This window comes from Diachasmimorpha longicaudata, chromosome 9 (assembly GCF_034640455.1).
Source record: "Diachasmimorpha longicaudata isolate KC_UGA_2023 chromosome 9, iyDiaLong2, whole genome shotgun sequence".
Classification (NCBI taxonomy): Eukaryota; Metazoa; Arthropoda; class Insecta; order Hymenoptera; family Braconidae; genus Diachasmimorpha; species Diachasmimorpha longicaudata.
The window spans coordinates 6,420,682-6,447,093 of NC_087233.1; the positions used below are offsets into that span (position 1 = coordinate 6,420,682).

At 40.3% G+C, this 26,412-nt stretch overlaps 1 protein-coding gene across 16 annotated transcripts in view; it reads left to right on the plus strand.

The window, feature by feature from the left end:
- The window catches only part of Ome (omega), a 173,916-nt gene that overhangs the window by 89,906 nt on the left and 57,598 nt on the right, over positions 1–26,412 (plus strand). For 14 of the 16 annotated variants that reach the window (XR_010299561.1, XM_064127305.1, XM_064127313.1 and 11 more), the window contains 3 exons: positions 14,119–14,338; positions 20,868–20,962; positions 22,650–22,745. Coding sequence is in view for 15 of the 16 variants with exons in the window: in XM_064127305.1 (XP_063983375.1) it covers positions 14,119–14,338; positions 20,868–20,962; positions 22,650–22,745 (411 nt within the window). In the remaining variant the exon portion in view is untranslated. The remainder of the gene's footprint in view (positions 1–14,118; positions 14,339–20,867; positions 20,963–22,649; positions 22,746–26,412) is intronic. The other 2 variants (XM_064127300.1, XM_064127301.1) reach the window with 2 other exon arrangements.

The window sequence follows — 26,412 nt, forward strand, 5'->3', positions numbered from 1 at the left end:
AGATTGACCGGTCCCAGGGCCACTTCTGGCCTCGTTCCACCTCTCATTCATCAGTCTGAAGGACAATCACCACGAGTATCAGATCAACCACCCCTGACATCCGTTGAAACTCAAATAATGGCAGAAGCGACGTCTTCTCAAGCTCAAATTATTTGACCCTGGGCCATGACTCAATCCTCCATTACTTCATAAGACATTTTTAATGATCAAAATACTGATATGTCTTATACATTCGAAGCCCTCCAACATCGTCCGAGGGTTGGCTACATCGTCTGACCAACGATTGCATTGCCCACTCCTCCACTAACCGCATTATTTCCGCTTCATCAGTCCATGTGACTGGAGATCATATTACACTGCTCGATTGGAGCTTCCTGGACGTGAGCTGCAGCCGCTGGAACCTTCCACATCGTCTTATTAAAGTGAAGAGATTCCCTATCCCGAGCATCCGAGGGTAGAGAATATCGAAGTCATTGGGGTGCAGTAAGTCCGGTGCAGGGACTTCTCTTACCTCCTCCACGTGAAGATACTGATATCGACTTAAATTCGAAAAAAAAAATGGATAAGACAGGAGTGAAGGTAGATCGAGGGTAGACTAATGGAAGTTCCAGGAAAGTCGATGACAGGCCAATACTCCGCCCCAGTTGGTAGAGGATAATTGGAATAATTCGAATGCCACTGGGGTCTGGGGACACGTTTCACCCTTTGCAATAACTCACCAAGTCTCTGTCTAATGTTGACATCAACGATTTTTCCGCAACTATGTACAAAATGGTGAATCAATAGGAAGTAGGAGACTAAAGCTCCGGAAATAATTCAATAACTTACTCTGATAAAACGTAAAGTGATTTCCACTGAGAGAATATACGACAGAAAAAGTCATAAAGAATTACGATAAGCTTCACCCAGTTCACAATATAAAGCTCATATCGTTTCGTTTGAGTCCAGATAATTCGGTTTCATCAGACGTTGGGTAACCATGGTGAACGAACAAGAGTTGGTTCTCATGACACGACATACCATGAACAGTGTATTGTTGGTACAATGTTATTAAATTTGTCGAGCTTGTCCCCTGGTAGCAGCAATAGTTGATGTCCTTCCTCTTTTCTGTACAATTGTGGATATGGTACGATGGAAAGAAAGTATATAAAGATTGAAGTCACTGGATTATTTCTTGTGATTGGCAGGGACATACGTACGTGCCTTGATTCAGGTACCAGTAATTGTCATGAGTTTAATGTCCTGGGAATATCAATGGCAGGTTGAAATCAACAATCCTTGAAGTTTCTACTGTGAATTGAAGTTAAACCGGAGTTGGTTCAGAGTACACCAGTTCTCTATCTGCTCTTTCAGAATAATAAATGCATTTTCTCTAGACGATGAAGACAATTAACATAATCTCGCAGTTGTTCGAATTTTTCTCATCTACATTTCTTACTTCTTACAACGTCAGCACAGAAAATGACGTTTCATTGAACTCCGGATTTGGGTTTAAATGACTTTGATCTGCATTTACATGTGCTGGCTTATGTGGCCAGTTAGGTATTGCAAAAAATATTTTATTGAACATGAGGTGGATGGAATCGTCGACAGTATATGTACTCAGTCAATCGAGTGTTGAAGGAATTATTTTATTAAATTTGCTGAGCTTGCTCTCTGGTAATGAGCTCAGTTCATTCACTTCATTCCTTCTGTTCGTCTGTGGGATTTCTACATGACTGACGAAGGGTTTATGAACAACTAAACTCACTGGAGGCTTTCGTGAGATTGGCAGGGCATACGTGCCTCGGTTCAAAGAACAGTAATTGTCATGCGTTCAGCGAGAACAATCAATATCGATTTTCAAGTTAGCGAGCTTTCAAGTTTTCGCGTTTATTCGGATTTGGTCTGGACTTGTTGGGAGTTAAAACTGAATATTTGCTGATGACAATGATAATACTATAGGTAATTATTTTAATAATAAAATAATTATTAAAATAGCCACGTAAAAAAATCGCCAACTCTTTTTTTAAAATTAAAATAAACGAACGTTCTTTCTGGTTCGTATTCCTCGTTCTAAAGGCAACGAAAAGATGAATGACGTTCAATATAATGAGTTAATGAATTCCCGGAAGAGCCCGTTAATCTCGTTTCTTAAACCTACCTTGAGAATTTTCCAGACAACTCAGCAGCACAATACCCCTACTCTTTTGAAGTTCTAGACCTGAAAGGTAAAATGAAATAGCATTCCCACGTTGAGAAATAACAGTTCTATATATCGTTTGAAGTAGTGAGTTGAGTCAGATCTGTAGGGGATATTTTGGAGAGAAAAGTTTTCTCATTTTCTCCGGAGATCGTTTAAGGGAATGCTCTCCCTTACCTTCATTCTCTCTCCCAATTACTAAGCAATTACCAACCAATCTGAACCAGAAATTACCAATTTCAGTGTTTATTTATGGATTTAATTAACCGGGTTATGGGGGGTGAAATTTCTGCTTTGATCAGATAATCAGAATTTCATAAAAAGTCGTTAAAGTGGATGAGCCCATTTCCAAATGTATAGTGGAATCCACTTGAAGGGTTCAAGATATTTGTTAAAAATATTCAGACTCCAGATATTTCTCCACAACATTCTGTTCTTTTAATTTGATTTATGCCATGACAATAATGACAACAACAGCCACAACTTCCACGTCTCAGTGAACTCCAAATAATTTGGAATGAATTGAATTAAATTGACTCAGATCAATTAAAATCTGCAGATTAGAGTCAATAAATTATCAATTGACTGATAAAATCCCATAAATTTCTTTCGACTCCTTTTACATATGATAGATATGATATATTATTATCAGTGATAATGTGCTTTATATATCATGGACAATTATATCCGCGAACTCCTCCTCAAAATCCTCTATTCACCCTCGTGGAAGCTGCTTGTATTCACAGAGGGATGAGTATAGGCACGCAATTGACTACATGTCGCCCTAATGAGGATTTGTGCCAGTGTCCATGTACCAAAGCACCATAGTACTGCCAACCATTGGAGCCATTGGGGCTGGGTAAACAAGTGGATAATAGCTGAAGGTGATATACGACTTGAATGCAATGGAAAAGAACAAGAAACACTATTTCAAATGGACATTCCAAATGCTTCATCTCCAGGAACTTAAACAACAAGACGGAAGTTGAAAAATTTATGTGTCGGACATGAATTTCGGGAGGAAATTACCCCATTATAGACCGCATTATTCCCTGTCTCTGAAGATGTTTTGATAGTGGTGATAGAGGTGAGGGACGTGAATCAGAAAATTTTCACTCGTCAATGCCCTCGTCCTTGAGATGACGTGTCCATTTTAAATTTCAAAAATTTATTTATTGCACTGAGTAGTACAAATGCTACAAAAATATAGAATTCACCCCTTCATTCGTCCACAACTGCTCTATATCTGGCTAATTACCCCACCAGACGACTTCGTTCAAGTTGAAATAAAATGAGTAAATCCAAAGGATAACTATCTCTCCAAGTTAATTTCTGTACCTCAGCTTTTAAGTTAATATTCCATCCCCCAACATCCAAAGCAACAATCAAATGCGATAATATTAATAAAGTTAATAGCGATGAACGCACAACCTCTCACAAACTCAAGATTACCGAGAACTTCCCTAACTCTGGTATATCTATATTGATAAAGACATATGACATTAAAGTACAGAAATGTTGGGGTTCCCTCGAGTCTTACTCCCCACCCCACATGCCACCCCCACCTATCCCACACCCTGTGAATGCCTTTACATAATTATATTGAAGGTTCCTCGAGTTCAGGTGGAGTGGCAAAGTGACGTAAGGGGTGAGACTAAAATTGAATCTCGTGAATTTCTCGGAAGACGATATGAGGTCTCCTACCTCTGGCCCTCCACTGGCAACGTAGTTTCACGCCTTCCATGCCACCGTATTCCCAGTCAAACACTCGTAGCTCGTCTCTGTTGACTCCTCCAACGCACTTAAACACTCACACACTAGTGCAAAAGTTCAATGGTGAAATTTAGTGTCTAGTAAGTTTTCTGTATGATAGCTGTACAGGTATATTTTGGATGTTGAAGTTTTAAGTTTAAATTCACTCGGTGGAAAGTCACAAAATTTACGCCTTATTCAATTCTAGGGACTATTTAAGTTTTAGAAGATTTACGTTATTTTATAGGGGAAACGTTTAAACTTTTTCGGTTTATCCTAATTGAGAGGGAACTCGGGAAAGTGAAGTTTTATTAGCTATTTCCGTTTATCCCGTTATTTCTTCTGCTCCCCCTGAATATTTTTTAAATATCTTTAGTAAACAAAAATTTCATGTCATGACTATCTGTGAACAAATTAATTTGAAAATTTCGTGAAGACTCGCGAGGGCTGCAGTCGACGTTTCATTCAGTTCCATTTATTCCGATAATTACATAATCTTGAATATACCTCGTCATTCATGAACACTCTAGACATCGAGATTGTATTTCCATCAAAGCGTACAAACCGTACGAAATGTGTTACCGCAACTGACAATTATTCCGCAATAATTGGACTGGGATTAATTTATACGGAAAGTGACGAATTGCCGGTGCCAACAGTTCAAGACATTTCTCCACTGTCATCCGAAGGCAGTAGTGTCAGGCTAGTCATCTTCTTAGCTTCACGTGTCTCTCAACGCGTCAAGATTAAGCTGATTTTCGTCTAAAGGGTGTCAAGTGAGAAGTGAAAGAACGTAATGTGACGAAACCTTATCATTTTTCACCTGATTACCGACGTAAATAAATTTGTTCCCAGAGCTTTCATAGTAAAGCCCAGAACATTTTTCCGACTAGTCAATCAATGAACGATTTGAATCAATCATAGAATATCTATTTATCAGAATTTTTTTGTTGTCAGCGGAGGATAACAATCGAAGAAAAATGCATCGAAAACAATGAAAAAAGCTCTGTATATTCGACCCTTACAAATCAAATTGTACCCGAGGGCCAGAAGGCACCGAAGAAATTGACTGATGATTGTTCCGTGAATAACTGGTATTAAGTTACATCCACCATGAACCTCGGGTGAATGGATCATATGTCGATCAATCAATCCCCCTGACATGATCATCACGAAAGTTCACCACTTCCCCCAACGAAAAGACAAACAACCGAAAAATATAATATTTACTCCATCAGGGGCGATTTCTATGAAACAAAAATTCCACTCGGTTAATTTCTGAAGTGTGTGGTAAATCGGGGAGGAAAACATCACATCCAAACCATTCTTCATGTTTCATCCCACCATTCGAATAATTTGTCCCCCCAACTGGGGGAATTAATCCCGCTAAACGAGTTCCTGAAGTACATTTCAGTTGATTTAACCAAAAACTTTATTTACTCCTCTCAGTAGACAAAACATTCGGTAAAATATACGTTCGTCAGTGAAGAAAATCAATTCTCGACTGCGATAAATTTTTTTCCACTGGAGAATTTCAATTCTTCTCGCACCCCCTCCCCTCATTCAACACCACCCCCTCCCAGAGCCACCCCAATTGATAAGATAAACGATTTTTGGGAACAGCCACCATCTATTTACTCACACTCACTCCAACATTCCCCCGATCTAAAATAAATACCGTAACATGTGATTTCCGTTTCAATTTTTTCCGGTCAACCGAGACAGACGAAATAAATAAAAGAAAAAAAATCAAATAAACCAAATTGTTATGCTGAGAGAGGATGAGAGAGCCGAAGTAATCGAAAACTGTAGGTTTATCTGTCCAGTTGAATGGAAATTGGTAAAGGCCCTTCAAGTCTAAATGCAAAGGCCAGTAGTTTTCGAAATGTACGAAACTGAGGCATAAGGGAAGCTCTTCAGTGCTTGCAAATCCGCTCTAAATTCACGGGATATTTGCTCAACGGTACAAATCGCGGGGTGAACGAGGGGCAAAACTGTTTCTCATGTGTTAGCAAGGATACCGTATACATATACACAGCAAATACATAGTTGTGAAATGGGAATAAGGGGTGAGAGGGTATGGGATTGAACGAGGGGGGATGGTGGGGGTTGTATCGTCGACCCAATTTGGAACGCAGACTGATTCAGAGCACGCCAGTGCGATGTGTTTCCATTGGAGTTCGATTCCCTCTATGTGAGTGGGAATACCCTCCGTGGGGGAGGGTGGACAAGTTTTAACCGATCGTAGAAAGGGTGGTGGGACGAATGCAAAGCCGCGATCCAAGTTGAAATCTCGTGAACTCGATCATTGTCTGGATTATCGATCGTCAGCTGCACTACGAATTATAGGTGGCTATGTATAGTATAACCATTCATCAATCTCCTCTACCTCCCGTTGCGACCACTACATGTACCACTACTTCTACTTCGCCGTGAGCCCTCCCCCGGGATTCGCCACCCCTCATTCATACGGTTATTTGGAAATTGTCATGGGAATTCAGGAATTTTCGGGGTTTGTGAAAGTCGAAAAGTTCATCAGGGCCATGTGACAGATTACGGTGAAACAATTATTTTTATTTTTGTATTTATTTTTATTAAAAGGGGTGATCGTTGCAGGGAAAGATTTTTGATAAAAATTAGACCTCTAAAGGGTGAAATGGGGGAGGAAATAAGATTAAACCACTTTTTAGCTCAAATTTTGCTGGAAAAATTTATTTTTTCCAACAAAATTGAATTGGGGGGGTTAATTTTTGTGATAAAACTACCCTTCCCCCCTACTTTCACCCCCTGGAGCTCTAATGTTCACCAAAAATTTATTTACGTATCGGAAAATATGGGGCAGTGGTCAAATCTAAAAATTTTATTTAACTTTGAATCATATTTACTATTAAAAAGAAAATTCAATTAAATGATTTGTGAATAGACAGGGGGATGAATACCCTGGTAAGGGTGTATTGAATTATACATATTTGTATGGTACTGAAACATTAATTACTGAAACCACCGAGGGAGTTAGTGCCTAAAACTCACCCCAGCATGCTACATCATCCAGCATAGATTGTCCTACATTGCAATTTCACTAGGTGCACCTTCCAACCTCAGCTGTCTTACTCCCTTCCACTGTCTGCCAACCTATGCTGTTACCTCCTCTTGAAATATAATCAGTTTCTCGCACCGACGATTATATCCCATTGTTGAATTCCATGGTACTCCTGTTACCACCGTAATGCACAGCAGTACCACCAAAAAGCCTCTTTGGTGAAGGAAATACCCAGCAGAATAACTAAGATCTATGTTCCAGTCAGAGGGATGAGAGACTTCAACTGAGCGTTACTGAATTTTTATTGAATATCCCCCGCTTGCTGTTGGGGGTGACTTAATGAAGATGTAGTTGTCGCACACTGAAAGAATCAATTAATTCCACCGGCGAATTAAATTTACAGGAAAATAATTACAGAGAGAACTAGAACTAGAAAATTTCTGGGAATTTCTGGGGAATTTGCAGTTGAATGAAAAAATACTGTGACACCCCTCGAGACTTTGCCTCTCATTGAGCACCAGGTGCCCTAATTTTTGCAGAAATATTTTGTGAAAATTGGTGTGACCTCATAAAAATCGGTTTAATTATGAAAAATGTAGGTTTTTATTCGACTGATTTTTTTTAGTTGAATTAAAAATATTTTATTGTAAATCCAATGCCACCAATTGCGATTGAAAATACATCATCAGAGTCCCCTCAATTGCCGCACGATTTCAATGACTCGTGGAATAATAGACAACAGAAAAATGAAAAACGAGGGGGGGAAAATAGAGAATTCCGGTAAATCGAAAGGAGATTGAATTCCACGAGGTGGTTCCAATGCGGTTTGGTCAGACTGTGCGCCCGCGGGCTTTTTCGTTTTCCACAAATGGAAAAAAAAGAGAGACAGACTAAATAAAATTGACCCTTGGGCAATTTGACTCAATTCGATTCCTCGAGTCGTCCCTTGCAAACGGAAAAATCCTTTTATCCCCTACGTCATTTTACGAAACATTCTATTCCTATTCGAATTCTGCATTATTATGACGGTCATCAAAGGGAAATTTACTGGTCTCTGTGCTTATCAACAATCGTATTATTTTTTTTACCCTCCTGGCAACACTAAAAATTATTTATATTATTTTTTAAAAATGCCACGAGATCGTCTCCACTAAAAATTAATTTCGCATTATTTTTATCGAAATTTTCACCTTTCATACATCACAACCCTTTCACCTCCCTCAAATCCCTCAGATCCCTTCAAGGGACTACAATATTGAGTTAATTTTAATTTACAAATCGCATCAGGGAATTCTCTGCGTTAATATGAATACAACGAAAATTAACTCGGATTACACAGATACACCTTCGTCTCTCCCCTTCACCCATATTACATGCCAAGATGTTCATCAAAATACCCCCACCCTGGCACCCTGATTGTCTTCCCCGTGTTTCCACCGGCTTATGTAAAATATCGCTGAGCACATTAAGAAACATTAATGAAAAGAATGAGAAATTACAGCCAGTGATGATGATAGAGATTAATCCTCAGTAACTGAATTTCATTCTCATTAGAGAAACATCTTCCAATTTACTCGCACGTCTTTTATTTTCTTTTTACGATTACTAGGAAATAACTACAGGCAGGGAAAAAGATAATAAAATGGGGTGGTAGCATGAGGGAGGAGGAGAGAGAGAGAGAAAGAGAGAGACTAGTCCGGATGTTCTTGGCAAAAGAATCCGAAGGTCCGAGGGAAGGGAGGGGGCGCACAATTAACTTAATTGGCCTCAACCCACAGCTTTTTTTTTCACCTTGAGGTATACCTTCACCAGTGCTTTTATCAGTCGGAAAAATAAACGACAATTCTACATGAAATGCCGCAGTCCTCTGATGAAGACAAAGAAAAGTTAATTTATGTGTACGAAAGGGCGGGCAAATGGACCCACAGTCGTTATATCTCATTCCTCCAGGGACTTGAAAAGGGCGCGTACTTTTTGCGTGTGATTAGGTGCTGATTTGTATATTTATCAATTTTTTTGGTATTTTTTGGGTAATTTTTGGTTAAAATTAACGTTTTGGTCTGGGAAAAGTGTCTTTTTGGGCATTTTTAAATATGCAATATGTAATATATAATATATAATAGGGTTAGGGGCTAGAGGACCACTCCAGAATGAAAATAGAGTACATGAAAATGCCACAAGGAGATAGAGACTCCTCCGTCGGTAAATCTTTTCTACTTCCGGTCTCGTTAAGTCCAAATGAAACTTAACGGCGGTAAGGCACCTCCATCTCCGTCGAATGAAATTTTTACGAGGAAGTTGTGCATTTTTTTTTCTCGCCCTCTGTTGGTATAGTCAACAACTGTGTGAAGAGAGCTAAGATTGATGTTCTCGTTATTGGTGTTGAAATGAGTGTTGCAGAGTAACCGAACAAAATTGGTCATAAATAAAACTCAAGGGTTATCGCCCGTAATAATTTCACCGTTCGACGGAATTCGGACGTCTCCGCGGGAAAAAACCGAGTGATTTTTGCGGTGTGGAAGAATCGATGGAAAAAAAAATTCCCAAATGAATTCAGCTAATAATAACTTAATGATTAATCAGGTTTTCTTGGGTTAAGTTTTAAAAGTTAAATTTCCTCGAAAATCTCTTCTCCCTTTTGTCGATAGAAAGGGATTTCTCCCGTTATGCAGAGGGAAGTCGGGGGGTTTTTTGGAATATATATTTGGTGCCTCATTCGCCCCAACGGTCGCAAGTAGAATAACTCGGTGTGTAATCGGACGCACTTGGCCGTTCACGAATACCTGAAATTCGAGTGGGGAATCGGTGAACTATTCTCACACCAGAGGTGAGTTTGCATTTCCTCGGCCGTTTCTCATTTAAGTTTGGAGCGGTGGTATGATGATGCATCAGAGTGGGGGAGGGAGTCTAGGTAATGAAGAATTTTATTATTATAGGGGTAAAATTACCGTTCAGAAAAGTTGGGAAAAATTTATACACTCGACGAAATTTTTTTTGTCAGGAGAATTTTATTGTAACTGACCAGAGTTTTGGAAAGGGAAAAATTGAGAGAAAGTACTCTAAAGGGTAATCATTGGTGGGCGAATTGTTAATCATCGGGAATGGGTGTTTATACAATTTTTTTTAATAATATAAATCCACAAACGCGGATGGTATTTTATGTGAAAATTTTCAATATTGATTTAAAGGCCTTGATTTTTGGTAAATTAAAATCCTACACTCCTGGCAATTAAAAGTTAACAGTTAAAATTTCAGTACTCTTTCAGCAATGTAGTTGTGCTTCATTGCTCTTTTAAAATATTGAAATGAACAACAAATACCAAATGTGCGTGTGACAACGAAAGAGAAAATTAAAAAATCATGTATTGAAATAAAATTATAATTAAATGCCCTCCGCAATGTTAGCTGATCACGAACGAGGTCAATTACTCAGATTTTAATCAACAATAAAAATCTCACTGGCCGAAATATATTCCATTACACGCTCTGAAAACCAATAAAACCATGTAAACCTCCCCTTCCCTTAATTAAAAATGTCAAATAAAATGGAAACGGGAATAGTCTACAACGCAGAAGAATAAAAAATTCAACTCACTCTTTCCAATAAAATAAATTCCGCGATTGCTCGCATTTACTATCATGGTCCATAACAATTCCACCCCCATCCCCCCATTGATCACCATCTTCAGTGGGATAAGACTACGATTTCACTCGATCGACTGCCCGCCAACCGATAGAACGATAAAAGCTCTCTAAAAACTGGTGTTCGAAATCAAGACACTTTTGACTCCTGTTACAAGACACATGTCATTGAGGCGCTCCACTAGTACAATCACATGCAAAAAAACAGTCCCTCCAAGGACTTCCAAGTACCTTTGGAGCAATAAATTCCCAATCGAGTTCAGAAAAAATTTTTTAAAAATTAATTTCCCCGAAATTTACGTCTTCAAAAAAAAATCCCGAATCCCCTCTTTTTCCCCCTCCCTCGGGGGTGAAAAAATTGGCAGAATGAGGAAGGCAAATCATCCAGTGAGAGAGTGGAATTGAAAATAAACTTCCATCGTGAATTCCTTGGAGTACCAGTCCAGCCGATTTAATTTGGAAAACTGGAAAGACGCCACGTCCCCCGTATTTTCCGACTTTATAACGGCCAAGGGGAATTAATAATCCAGGGCTCGGCGTCGACTCCCCCGAGAAGAGGGAAAATAGACGCGAAAAAAAAAACATATAGGGATGATGCCGGTGGGTCGCGGCAGGGGGAGGAAAGGGGTGGAAGTGGCTCGGCAGTTCCGCACGAGCGCTGGGCCATGAAGAAGCAAAACTCTGGGACCAGAGAGTGCAAGAGGGAATCGCCAACGAGGGAATCAACTTACCTTCTCTTTCTCTCTCTTCAACCGAGCGATTTATTGAAGCAGCCCTACAGCTTTCTTCCGCCCCCCTTGTTCCCTCCCTGACCCTCACGACAATTTCTCTTTCTCACATATCCGGTCGCCGATTTCTCGTGGAATGTACGACGCGAAAACGTTAGTCGTAAAGTTTAAGGTCGATACAAAAGGTCACTTTGTACATAGAACAAGTCATCCCTTGGGGATTGAAGAGGGTTTACGATACCTGAATTTTAAATTGGAAGGGCTCGGGGGCGGGGGGCTTACCGATTAGCCCTTCTTCACACCGATAGTGGGATAAAAAGAGATATTTCGGTTCCCAAAAAGAAATCCGGGGTAAATTGGGCGGGGGGGGGGTGAAGGGGAGATGCAACTGTGAGTGAGGAATTGGGGGTGTTTTCTTCGCGTGGAAAGCAAATTCTCTGTTAGGGCGCAGGGCCAACGATTTAATCAGCGAACGAGAAAATCGAATGGTGGAGGTGCAGGAGGGTCATTCGATCCTCGGGGAGTGGAAATTATTGAGTAATTCGGGGGATGATGGGAGTCAATTTGAGGATTGGGGGAATGTATCATGCTGCGAATGAATCAAGGGGATAGAGGAGATTAATGATTTATGATTGATGAGGGAGTGATTATTGATTGGAGGTAATTTTAAAAATGAACATGACAATTGATGTCCACGGGGAGGCAAAAAATAGGGTGAAAGGTATTCCGAAAAAATGGTGAAAATTGTAGTGGGTTTAATATACATATATCTGTACAGAACCGCCTTCTGACGATTTTTCCGACGATTTCCGGAGGATCTTCAGCGGATAAAAAAATTTTATTCGCGAATTTTCATTTAATTTTTCTCTCCATTTGAAATACCTTTTTTAGGATAGTGCAGTGTAGTCGGTTCGGATCTGGAAAAGTCAATAAAAGGAAGACATTCTAGAAAACTAAATATTTCATGAAATTTCAGGGTTTTTTTTCGAAACGTGCGGCGAATTTTTTCAATTTTGTTATTTCTCGGTGCGGAAAGCCCAGCGTAAACCTTCAATTCCTCTCGCACCATCGAACAATCTATCCAGACAATACATTTAAAATACTTGAGCTGTCGAGCGATTACTCCTCAACGATATAAAAAATTCACGTCGAAGCGATAAACGAGGTGCTTTATGACGGAATTGGAAAGAATGATCAACCGATAAAAGGGAGTTATACGAGAAGATATAAAATCTTGAGTGAGTATAGAATTCGCGTGCAGTGCGATACTTACACGTAGAAAAAAAAAAAAAAAAAAAAACTATATCTCCCGGCCGGATCTCTCCCACACGAGTCTCCCCTGATTCCCCGAGGATCGTTTCCGTTATTGGTAAAAATGAAATTACCTCGGTGGTTCTCGATACTCTCACGTGGCTTTTAGCAAACCCTCCGCCAATAAAAGTCCCGCTCGACCGTTGGATCCAATTTAATTTCGATAGGGATAATTTATAAATATTAAGAAGCTGCTTTTCGCGGGTTAATATTTTCTATTAAAATTATAAAACTTTTTCCGGTGCCTCAGGCAAAAATTTAGGGTATCAATTGAGAAATAATTTTTTTTCTTAAGTAAGGGGCCATAAAGGGCACCAGAAATAATTGTAAAAATTAAACTTCGACGGGTAATCGCTGCTCGAAGTGGAATTCAATAAAAAAAGTGTGAAACGGAACTGAAAATGTGCGAATCGTCACGTAAATTGTACGACTTGCTCCGTAAAATTTAACCACCCTTCTACCCTTCTAACTTACCACTATGAGGACAACATGTCGTTCCGTAATTCTTCCCCAACGATTGAGAAATTTCACGGAGCGAAACGTAAAACGTACAAATAAATGACGACGTTTATAAAAATTGAATGTCCAAGATTTTTTTCGTTTTTCCTGGACACTCATCAATTTTTATCCAAAAAGAAGTAAAATTTATCTCGGAAAAAATAATTCCCATATAACTGGCGATTCTCCACGCGATTACAATTTATCGTATTATTTTTTCCTTTTTATCGGGCGACTTTCTCCTTTTTTTATGATATATTGCCTCAAAAAAATTTCTTTTCCTCTCAAAAAATGAAAACAACTCAAAGTTTCTCGCTTTTACACACATTCCATTCCCCAACGTAAACGAAAATGAAACAGCAACTGGAAAAATCAACTTGATATTCTTCCCCCATCAAATTCCCATCAGCTTTTGATGCTAAAATATATAAAACGTTTAGCAAAAACTATCTCCGGGATATGCAGAATAGACAGGGATAGCGGTAAATCTACGGGCATATATTTGAATAAATTTATCCACATATATAATTTAAAACCTGATTCTGCTTGAGATGAGAGTTAATCGATTACGAAGGGATTTGGCTTGCCAGCGGCTGGGGAGAAATTTTTTTTCCCTCTTCCTCACCCTCTCTCTCTCTCTCACATCATATCGCAGTTGAAATTCCCATTCCATCTCGTCGTTCAATTTGCCTTCAAAGAAAATCATCTCTCGGGTAAATATTGACGAGCACATAAAATTTTCGTGCTTCCGGTATGGATGAATGCCCTAGCCTTCCACCACAAGCGTTTATTCTCACTCCCTTCGGCATACAATGGATAAAATTCCATGACTGAGAGAGGAAAAATTGTATCGCATTTATCCACCGAGTCCATCAATTTTTCCAATCTTCCTCACCGAAGAGAAGCAACTGAAAATTCAACTTGAATGAAGGATAAATTTTTATTTCTTGTTTTGCCTGTTCCAGGAATTGATGACGAAAAACAACCACAGAAATTGGCGTCGACTGCTGATTGGTGGACTGATAGCAATCGTAGTGCTTGCACTGCTGATCACAGCGATAATTCTACTCACTTCTAGTCCAAATTCACCCAGTGCACGAGCACCTACCACATCCAGCATTACTCTGGATGACTGGCTGTGGGGCTCGTTGTCCACTAAAACCTTCAATGGCACCTGGATCAACGGTAAGTGATGTTATTACGGTCTTTTGTCCTTTTTCAATGTCTTTTCTCTCGTTTCATCCCCTGGTGGACTAAATTTTCCCTAAAAATTTTTTTCCTCTGCCAATATCCATGAAAAATCAATTTTCCCTGTATTTAATCTGATTATAAAACCGCAAATTAACACACACATATTTATCCTCAATAAATAAGCCCGAAATTTAATAAATTACTGCAAAATTACCAAGACTTAATCAAGGAGAATAGTTTTTTATCCATTGAAAATCGACTATACTAGGATCAAGTACAAAATATATATAATCACCGTCAGATCTGTTTAAATCAATTCGTTTCGATAAATAACTCGTAACGTAATTATCCAAGAGCCCCCCCCACCTCCAATAAAATCGAATGAAGCTCTTCCTGAATTTCCGTGAAAATAACCTTGGGAATTAGAGCCCGAGTCCTTCCATTAAACAAATCCACGAGAAACCAGTAGTGCAGTGTCGTGCGGTTTGTCGGTAGCGGTTTATAGCCTAATCCGCACTCAACGGAGTTCTCCATTGATGCGAAAACCACCGTCGAGAGGTGGTAAAAGCAGTATCAAACGCACCAGTCGTTACAGTCACGACACATACGGGTCTTCTCTCAGCAATTCCCAAACTCAATACTTGCACACATAATTGCATCATCCGATGCAATGTATGCAGTTGCAATAAATTGCATTTTCACCGTCAAACGAGTAATGAAAGGTCCATTTGTCAGCGTCGACTTATTGTCCCCTTCCCCCCATCGACGGAAAATAATTAAATAGCGATTAAGGAAGAATAACAGAATCGAGTTGGAGTTGATTTGAAATTAAAGGCACAATTACTGAGGGAATAGTTGATACAGTCTTGACAATTAGGGAAAGGGAAACTGGAAGTGTACAGTCAGCTTTTGCAGTTGAAGTGCTGGAGAAACCAAGTGGAGATGGGGATAATGGCGTTGATAAAATTCTTCTTTGGCATGGACAAAACTTTCTTGAGATTAAAATCTTTTCTTAAGTATTTTTCACACCCAACTGCATTCATTATTCACTACCTTTTGTTTTCCACCAGTTTCTCCCTTTCATTTGACTTTTTTTCTCACCGAGTAATACTTAAATCCCTGAAGAATATCCGTTATTTCGTCCCTTGGGCGGTGTCCCTTTCTTTCCCTTAATCACAACAAATTTATGTCGTGATTAAGACAGACAGGGTTGCAGGGGGTGTGTGAAAAAAAATTATAAATTTATTTTCGAGACTGGCATTTAACATTTTACCGCCGGATCGTAGTAGTTTTGTTCCACTTGCTGGGATGTGAGGTACCAAAAAAATTATTGCAGGGGAATTTAGTGGTGGGATAATTCAAAAACTCGTATCAAACATTTGAAATTTAACCTCCAGTGTCAGAAAAATATATCCGTGCGATGGGGAAAGAGTTAATGAGATTTTAGTTGGGAAATTTGCGCGCTGTCGAATAGTTGAAATAAAAAAAAAATGGTTGGGGATGTTGAGGTATCGATGGGGCGATATACGGGAAAAAAATCACTGGGAGTTTCCAATTGTATGAGGGTGTTGGACCGTCACAAGTTAACGACCGAATTCCGTACGTTCCACACTCCCCAAGTTTTTGGGATAACGATCGAGTATAAAATACCGTTCTCCCAATTTTGCGAAAACAGCCCAGCGAGAGAGGCTTTATACCAGATTCTGAGGGCATTGGGAAAACGTAGTGACTCCCCCGGGGGATGAACCACCCTCTCGTACAAACTCATGCTCTCACTGTGGGTAAGATATACCTACCTGCGATTCACCCAGACGCTTGTTTCCGGGTGAGATGTGAAAGAGGAACAAAAGGACTTGAAAAAAGAAAAATAACGTCGGTGTAACGATTTTCCTCTACTTCCGACTGCCGTCGAGATGATTTCTATTGGTCCATAATGTGTTCCCCTACAGAAGAATTATTTCCGTTCCACTGATACCACACGATTGATTTTTTAATCAAATCGAAAATTAAAAAAGTTACACAACAAATGAAAAATAAATTGTTTTCATGTGTACTAACCCTCGGTTGATATACCAAACAATTGATAACTCCAACTTGAACGATTGCAACGCCTCCAGTCGTAATAAAAAATCAAAAATATTCGCCGACATTTCCAGAACATCGATCGTCAAATAATGGATGTGATGACATTCACTGTTGCCAATTTATTTTCTCCTCAACCTCGAAACAATTTATTCTCAATTTATCGGGAGTGATGAAAAATAATGTAGTTGGATCATTGAAATTCAAGGGAGGATTTTTATCTGATGAATTTTAAACGATTTTTTTTTTACTGGCAATTGAGCAGCTGCAACCCGATAGCGTTTTCCCGGTGTTAACCTCATAACGTCAATACCATCGACTCACGCTCGTGTGAATCGAAAAAATATAAATATTGAATAGTGCAAAGAATGATATATTGAATGCGCCGACATACGCAGGAACACACCGATGATTTATTGCATTCGTTGCCAACCATTCCACCCCCTCCTCCTCCCTCCCACCGCCACCCGGGAATCTTCCATTATCATCTGATGCGACTCTTCGGCGATTATTTTATTTCTTCCGTTGGATATTTTCATTCTTTTTTTTTTCCACCTCGTTTGTCCTCATTTCATTTCCCAGAGACGTGAAATATTGTTTGAAACAGTGTTACGAAAATGAAATTCATCACTGGAACAGCTGAAACGAGGAAAATTGAGTAAACTTGCGATGGGGATGAAAAAATGTTTATTTCCATTGCACAGATTCTTTGTACCAGGAAACAATTGATTACGTGCTGAGTGAAAAAAAAAAAATAATGCCGATAGCAATGAAATCAAGTGAACTGGATGCCCAATTCAACCTACTCGATACTCGATCGTTTTCCTTTTTTATTCTTCGTCTCACTCTTTTATATCGCTTCCCAATGTCGTCGTTATGGTCCTGTAATCTGATTTCGATTTTCTCAAGTGGGTAATGGTGAGGGGGTTGGAGAGGGGGTGGTAGGGGTGATCAAATAAATAGCAGTGATTCAAAAGCATCGATGATGCAGTATGATTTTTCAAAATAAATTTATCATTTTTTTTAGTTCAATTTACGTTGGAGTTCTTCGCAGTTTTTATTAGGAAAAATTTTGAAATTATTCAAAAATGTGTCTTTCGGGAAGTTCTTCTTCCCCTCCCCTTCTTTATGTTCTTTATGGGAGTCCCCACTTTGATAAAAACATCAATCGTTATTTTACTCACAACATATCTCGAGTAAATAGAAACGAAAATAAAAGCATTTAAAAAAAAACTCTCGAAGAGTTAGCAAATATTGAAAGTATCGACGATCGTTACGTACAGCAATTGTACAATCCACTCCGGTGGGTGCAATTATCTTCTCCAACGTCATGTTCGTATGTACAAGAGGAAAATATCACACACGACGTTTTCAATTGCTCGAATTTCTTCATTTTTTCCCCTTCACAACATCAGCAGTGAAATGGAGCGACAGAGGCAAACGGAATTTATCTTTTTTTCTTCCCGAAAATGGGTTTTTGACGTGTGTCATATTGTAAGTAGTGGGAGACATGTCTGTAACAGGGGCTGGGAGTAGGAAAATGGTATTTAATTTCATGGAGCACAATGGAAATAGGTTGCGACACGTTCTGATGATGGAGAGCTGTTGTCGTTATTGAAATACTTGTGCAATGGACTTGCGATGAAAGCGCTTGAGGCGGGAAAATTACACCAGTGACAATTAGTTGGTGAGCATTCGGTGGAAAGATGAATTGCCTTCCACGTGGGCCATCCGGGGCTCCGCTGAAATTACTGAGCACATGAGAACAAAATTATATTTCGTGGAGTTGATCAAGAATTTTTAAAACCGAATTTTCATTGCACTATCGCACGGAAAATTTTTTATCTGTCTCAGGACGTTGAAAATTCTTCAGAAGGATCATCGCAAGACCTTCGGAGGATCTCCCTGAAGACCCAAAAATATTCATTTGAAGATTTTGGAAGATGTCACTGGAAAATATTCGTAAAAACTTTTTTCCAAACGAATCTGCAAATAATAAAATTCCTCCGAAGATCTTTCCAAGAACTTTTTGGATTTTTTCAATCGGGAGATCTTCCAAAGATCCTTCGGTGATTTCCCCGATGATTTATCTTTCTTTCTCTCATAGAATCCCTTTCATAAAAAATTTTCTCCCCAGAAAAATGACTAATTCGCGGTGACAGTTCCCACCCCGACTCGATCGGGAATCGATCGAATTACGGAATACGCTAAGCGAGGTAAAAGTTAACTTCTTACTGCCATCGGTTTTCCTCCATCTCTACTCGTTGTAGAATGTTGTCCCTCATCGTCGATTACCCGCGAGACACTCGGCGAAAAGTTAAACCGAGTTTGTCACAGTGTTAGCGATTGACAACCAGCCATGTCCGCTAGACTTAATAATCCGATCAACTTCTCGTCAACTACTCAACGGAAACAGGTGCGCACCAAGAAATATTGGATTTGCCGGCATTTCGCTTTTCCGTCATTTCAACTCCGAGGTATTCCGATGTACTCGACATTTTTTACCAAAATTTTTACGTTCAAAAATTTAAAAAAACATAGTCCTCGATTTATGACTCGAAAATAGTCAATCTCAATCACTCAGTGAATCCCCTCGACCCGAGATAATCGAACATTTCCCCAAGTCTTCAATCGACGACTGTAGGGGAGAGTTCCCGAAGGCCAGCGGCGAAAAATGACGAAGTGAATTTGGTGCCGTTAAATGATCAATTTGTAAGACGTGACAGAATCCCCAGAGATAAGAAAAGAAAACATGAGAAATCCCCGTAGCAGCGGCAAACGGTCATCAATTTATTTCCTTCTGCTTTCTCTCACTGACGTACAAACCTCGTATTTTCCTCGTTGATAGGCAACCCCGGACAATATTGCCACATCCCCTCGTCCTCCTCCACCCCCTCGGGCCAAATCCAACCGACAAAGACGTTTTGATCTTGTTCATGAGGAACAAGTGAATGGGCAACAACGGGATAATTTGTCAGAACAATTCATCCGCCTTTCGGTGAAGCGTATTGTGTACCTCAATGCCCTGTTGCCTTTCCGGAAGGATATAATATACACGTGATGCCCATGAGTATACGTGGCAGATTATGGAACGCACCGTGACAACGACAAGGGAATGGGTTAAAGGCAGGGAAAGGGGGTCGAGTGAGGAAGGGTAGTTTGATATCATGGAGAGGAACGGTGGTGAGGTTATAGCCTATTCTACCCCTATCGCCTCGATAATATATAGCCTTAACGATCTTCCTTGGTAATCTTCCACGTTGACGAAACGATGTACCTTCTGCGAACAACGAGACTCTGCGGAATCTCGGAAACAATGGATTCTGCCGCATGAATCTCACCTGGGGGAGGCCATTATCAGTATTTTCGAGGAATCGGGAGTGATGCCGTTGGACTTGTGGAGAATGGTTTTGGTGGAATCGATAGAAACCGTTGGGAGAGACCGAGATTAGAGAATTTGGGACGGAAAGATGCGGAAAAGATTCTCATGATGTGGAAAAATTGAGGGGGTTAATGTGACAGGAAAATGGGATAATTAGACAATTATTTACATTGTTTTACCAACAACACGTGTTCACAGTTTATTTCTCACTGAACTTCTGGCCCCAAATGTCCCTCCACCAGATCTGAACCCTCGTGTTCCCTCAGGACGTTCCACCCTAGGGTCGGAAAACCTGACGCCTCTGCAGTCCCTGATTGACGGCACAGGACTGACGTCAGTGGCATGGGCCCACTCAGGGCCCGCTCCCCTCTCTATCTAAACCCATCATCTCCAAGGAAGTGAAATCCAGGTGCATTGACATTTAGCTGTCAATGCACGTGGAGGGAATGTCACAACATAAAAAAATATTCCCCAATTCGTAAATATTTCCGATATCACTTCTCCTCGAATATTTATAATAAATATTCTGACCCATTCGTTGATCGGTAATTTCTGATGGGCCCAAAAAAATGCATAGCCCCTCCCCTCCCCTTATGGACTTTACCAACAACACGGTTACAATACCCAGGTGCTTGATAGCAATAAACGGTGGCAACCGGAAATGACACGTTGTACAGTATCCGCAGACAGACACAAAACAAGGGGATGCGTAAACCCTTCCAGTACAATGGAGATTGAAATTTCACGTGTACACGATGACGACGAGTAGAGATCACTCTGTACGATACAAACACTTGGCCGAGTGTGTCACTCTCCCGTTAATATCCGGATAGGTATACGAAACGAGAATGGCCAATGTGCGAATCGATTTATCCATTCAATGTTTCGAGTTTATGGATGTTTAGTTGATGGTGCGAATAAATTCAATTACTGGTGGTGAATGTCATTCTCGCTATTTTCACACCTTCACACATCACTCGGTAAAAATTGTGTATTTATCCCTAGTTTTGTATTGATTTTTGTTCAGTGATTTTGATGATGCCATGATTTTACTTTCAGATGACGAATTCCTGTACCGAATTGAGACTGGAGATTTAATGGTGTACAACATTCAAAATGCATCAGCCCGAGTATTACTGCCAATATCGCAGTCTGTGAGTATGACACTGGTTATTTTATTGCTAATGAATGCGCGAAGATTCAGTGGATCGAACTGACCGTATCGATGGGGTTGTTAACCACTGAAAAATAAGGATAATCCAATTTTTTAATAAATTGTCGGTCAGCGATGAATTTCGCTTCAAACAAATGTCGTTATCGACTCCTAATTGGAGTCTTCCGTTTCGTTTTTGGAATTCAACGGCTCCAAATAAACAAATAACTCGATAAATATCGTTGTATTGAATTTGCGTCAACGATATTGACAATTATCATGCCGACACATTTCAATTCAATTCAAATAAACTTGTGGGGGTGCATTAGACATCGTCTGGCCCAACAAATGTAGTTTCACGCAGATATTTCCCAGCGGGCCATCAACCCTTTCAGAATCGAAAATAGATTCTCGTTTTTGTGGGCACTGGGGAGTACATGGTTTACTTAACGAGTAACCGAGTTGTTAATAATCCTTAGTGATTCAGTTGGAGTTGTCTAAATGCCACAGTCGTATGGAAGTTTGAATGGGAAGAATAATTGAGCTTGAGATACTCACGTACTCTGGGCCATCGTATCAAACTCATATGCGCAGTAGACCACTGCATGCGATAAAAGCGGGGATTTTCTCCGTCGATTCAAATATTAAATCCCCTCCCCAAACCCCATCAGCGTAATAATTCCTTCTCATTTACAGTGTGTGCAGTGAGAGTAAAACCGAGCGTTAAATCCCTTTAAAATCCGAGCAAATCTCATCATCCGAATATTTTACAATTTTTCCCATAACAAATACACTTCCACTGATAAAAATTACCAATGATAATTGGCAATTTTCCCCATATTATTAATACTTCATGACACGTCCGATTAGAAACATTTGGCCCTCGTGAAAATAAAAATTATCGCGCCGGTGGAGTGAAAATTATCGTACCTTTTTCATACCGAATTTTTAGATATAAATAAATAAATAAATAAATTGTTTGCGAGGTATTGGGCGGCTCCCACGTTAATTTGTCGACTCATCGGGGAAATATTCCGATAATATTCAAATAAACCTGAAGAGCCCTCCTCAGTGCCGCGTCACCTTCCGTCAAACTCCGTTAGATCGATAAATAACTCGAGATTCATTTCACGAGATGCCGCATGGTGGGCTAATTAGTGCCGCAAGGCAAGCCGCGAACGTTAATTTCTCCGTGAACGAACCGAAACGACCAACATGACCCCGGGGCATGTGCACACGTACACACATTTTCGATATGTCAGTGTATGGAAACTGGGGAAATCATCCATGGAACAAGGTGTACTAATAAAAAGCTCAGTCCAATGGTGCGAGAGTTGTAGATCGGTGTGATGGAAAATATAGGGGTGGGTTAGACGCCAACTGGTGTAGGAGAGAGAGGGAGGGTGGGTGAATGCCGAGGAGAATCGAATTAATCGAACTCTGCAGTCGAGAGCCAGACTGGAGAGAGTAGTCGATTTTGCCTTAATTAGCGAGGGAAAAAACCTGCAGCAAGAAAATGTAATGGAATTATTTTTTTCCAATACTTTTTTTTTTTTTTTCATCAACTTTTCACGCTGAAAACGATTTCAATGGTGGTGCGGGTAAAAAATTACAGTTTATTCTTGCTAGTGGTTTTTTCCATTTTCGAAATGAAGTTGAGCCGCACAATTTACATTCATTGTAATTAGTTTTTTTCATCAAATTTTCAGGCACTTCGGTCGAGTTTCGAGCATCAGCTGTCGCCAGATGGACAGTATCTGCTGTGTGCCTCCAATTATCAGAAGGTGAGTACCCTCGGCTGAGGTATAACTGTTGTAATTAGAAATTTTCATTAGATAAATGTTGATTTAATCGGTAAATTTGCGACTAAGCAAATGTGAGTAATTCCTTCCTTTTCTCCGGGGATTAAAAATATTAAAAAATTATTACTCCGTTTATCATCATCACGTGATCCGGATGATTGAAAGCTCCTTAAATACTTCACAATTAAACCGATTTTTTAATAACAAAATACATAACAATTCCGGGTAAATTCGCTCAAAAATATTCTCTCGCAGTCATCGAAGGAACATAAACATTAAATTCTTGATAAGGCCCAATAAATTACAAATAATTTTGAACTCCTGATTAACTCAGCTTCAGCTAACCCCTAGACACACCATAAATTCTTCAATCCAACAACAATCTGATAGACCGAACTCCGATTTGCGTCTCATTTAAATTCCTTCTGTCGTTAATTCATGTTGCAAAATGCAAGAGATGTAGAATGAGGTTTCGACGACGAAAAAAAAAACCCTCATCATTGCCTCATGGGGATTGTTGGCTGATGGTTATGCGAGTCGCTTGTCCATTCTAAGGGGACGACGAGGTGGGGTATTCTCCGGCGATGCCCAACGATATTTGCATACGAATGAGACGACTCGACGCAGAATGGTTGAGGTTTACGTGCAACACAATGGAGCGTGATTGCATAAGGGGGGAGGGGGAGGTGGCAGGGGGTAAGACCAACGCAATGCTGATTGCGCGTTGACGTTGGGGGTAACCTTCAGTGGTGACAGAATGAATCGTACCATGAATGCAAGGTCATGGTATCGGTGATTAAATAGCTCGCGGCCTCTGAATTTCCATTGTATCGGGTACCCAAATCCGCTTTGTCGGATGAAAATTATTTGATCGGGGGGTGGAAAGAAATTTTAGGTAAAAATTAGAGCTCCAGGGGGTGAAGCGAGGGATGAAGGTTAGTTTTACCAGAAAAATTAGCCTCCCACGTCGATTTTTCCAAGAAAACCTGAGTTCAAAAGTGGTTGATTGGCATTTGGTGCCACATTTCGCCCTCCAGAGGTTTAATTTTTATCAAAAAATTTTTTCCGTGTGAATTGAGTCATTTTTTAAGACGAGATAAATTATTATTAGCGATCTGGTCGGTTTCGTGATTATTATCTTATTTTTTTTCCGTAATCGAACTTGATTTCCCGAATTTTATGGAATATTTCTGCCGTGCGGTACCACCACAGAGAGGACCGACGATATAATGGATCTGGAATGGAACTAAAATACCTCCAACTTCGGAATTTATCAGAATCCGTGGACGAAGGGATTAATTCCCAGAGGATTATCAAATTGTCGACCCCAGTGAATTTTATCGCGAGTGGTTGAAAGGTCTTTAGGAAGTGTTAGCAGGTGTTAAAGTCAGGAAGCCATCGGGGGAAGTTTGTTTCAAGACCCTGCGACCCTAACTCATTTCAAGTTAAGGGTAGACCATTTTCTTCCATTAAAAGACGCCGCCTGCCCCCCTAAAGTCCAGCGTTCTCAGGGCCAGCCCCAGATAACCGAATCTGCATTTTTTCCCTATCCCACACGATGACCCTTCGCCTCTGGAATTCCTGCCGTATTGCACCCCTGAAAAATCCACCCCTCTCCGCATCATCCATCCAATCACACTCCCACTTAGCCAGTGTTTCTGTTTATGTGAACGATCTGACGGCCCGAAAATTCTGAGCAACGTCCGGAGGTGTTTCTGAATGGAAAGGACACGGCCCAGGCCCCTCACCCCATCCCCACCCCCCTGTCCATTCATCGGACTGTTGGAATGGTAATCAATGGTTGGTCAACTGTCTATGTGGCCGGTCTTCTGTTGAAATCATCTGCATAGTCAGCATTGTATACTCTTGCCCTCTGCTATTTGATTAATTCGATGTAATTACGGGTCCGTTTGGGGTTGCAAAAAAATTCGGGGAATTGTGCCATATTGGCCACAGTGCGGAATCTCCCAAAGGTTTGATGGAATGACCCACTGGAAATGCCATCACACTAATAATTGCTTCCACCCCTAAGAGGTATTGTCATAACGCAAATCATTTCTCCAAATAAAAAAAATATCTCCCTCAACAATGTCAAGATAATTTTGTCAAAATGACGGTAAAATAAATAATATTAATTCACAAGTCAATGACTGATAGAATCGTGACAATTCTAACCATTTATTCTTCTCAATTTCACTCAATTTCTCCATTGATCCCCCCAAATTCAATATTTTCCTTTTTTCCCTTTTATTTCTTGATCTCTCAACCGGCCGTTCACAGCCCCCACCCTATTATCCCATTCGCTGACATTACTCGAATGAAAAAGCTCCGAGATATTTCTACGGATATATCAGAATTCCTTTCACAAAGCTTTTACCCCCACAGGGGGCGCATCGAGGAAAAAGGAGGGAGCGCTCCTTCAAAACTAAAGTGAAAACCGCTGAAGTATTCATCGAACAGGACGAAAAGGACGAACGCTCTTAAGGAGTCCGATGGACGGGGGTGGTGGAGTAGGGGGCAGTAGGGGGGGGGCGGGAAGTTAGTGGTATTGAATTAATATCTCACGAATTTTTCGTCCCCGGGCTGGAGGCATATCCGGGTCAAAAATCAAATATCCAGAAGGGCGTAGCCACTGTGAACCTCGTGCGCAGGATTGTGGACAGAGTGAGAGCTGAATTCGCGCAAACCCACACCAGGCTTATGTATTCGTGTGTCAGGGGATGTATTAGAGGGGTGAAGGGAGCTATACTGATAGCGAGGGTAGTTCGACGCACGTGTTCGACGAGATCGTTGCATTAATCGAACATTGGCCATGAATATTGTTCCACCAACCGCGACACTTTACTGGCTTCCACTTTTATCGAACCGATTAGTGGTTTTTACTACAAATTTTGGGGGAGAAATTACTGAAATATTTCCACCCTATCGCGGACAAATAGGTGCATAATAGGGGTACATGATAGGGGTGGGAAAAAAATTCAGTGATGGCACTGGAAATTTTATCGGGGAATTTTGAGAAGTTTTGTTGGCTATTTCTTTCTGGGGGTTGATTATGCGGTTACTTTGTAATTGTTCCGGAAGGGAAAGTCCATCTTTCAGGATGATGTGTTATTTTCTGGGGGAAAATTGAATTTTTACCGGGGCGGAAGCTGGCGTTGACGATAAAATAAATTGCCAAGTGTGAAAAATGAAGTTTTCAGGGGGAAGTACGAGGGCAGGGGATGATGAATGATAACGTATACGATAGTCAGTCGAAGAATGAGATTTTTCGGATGATTCGGTAAACAGAAGTTGGTCCGTCCGATCCTCTTGATGAGACACCCCACATTCACATCCCACATAATTTCAGATAATTTTTTTTCGCTCTCCGCTCATTATCTAATTGAATCCTCATTACCTTGAATTATTACGGCACAGAGGGGAAATGGATTTTTAAAAAATTGAATAACTCCCACATTCATGCAGCCCTCAGCACCGAATGAAGTTTGAAAGACCAACTTTTTGATATTTAATTGGATTCAGCTCAGAAACTGTACGGTCATGCGCAGTGAATCTATTATCTCTCGATGTGTTCGTTTCATTGCCTCCGCTATTTTTTGTTCACTGAATGACTGAAAAATTGCGTTGGTTAATCTGCTAATGGATTACC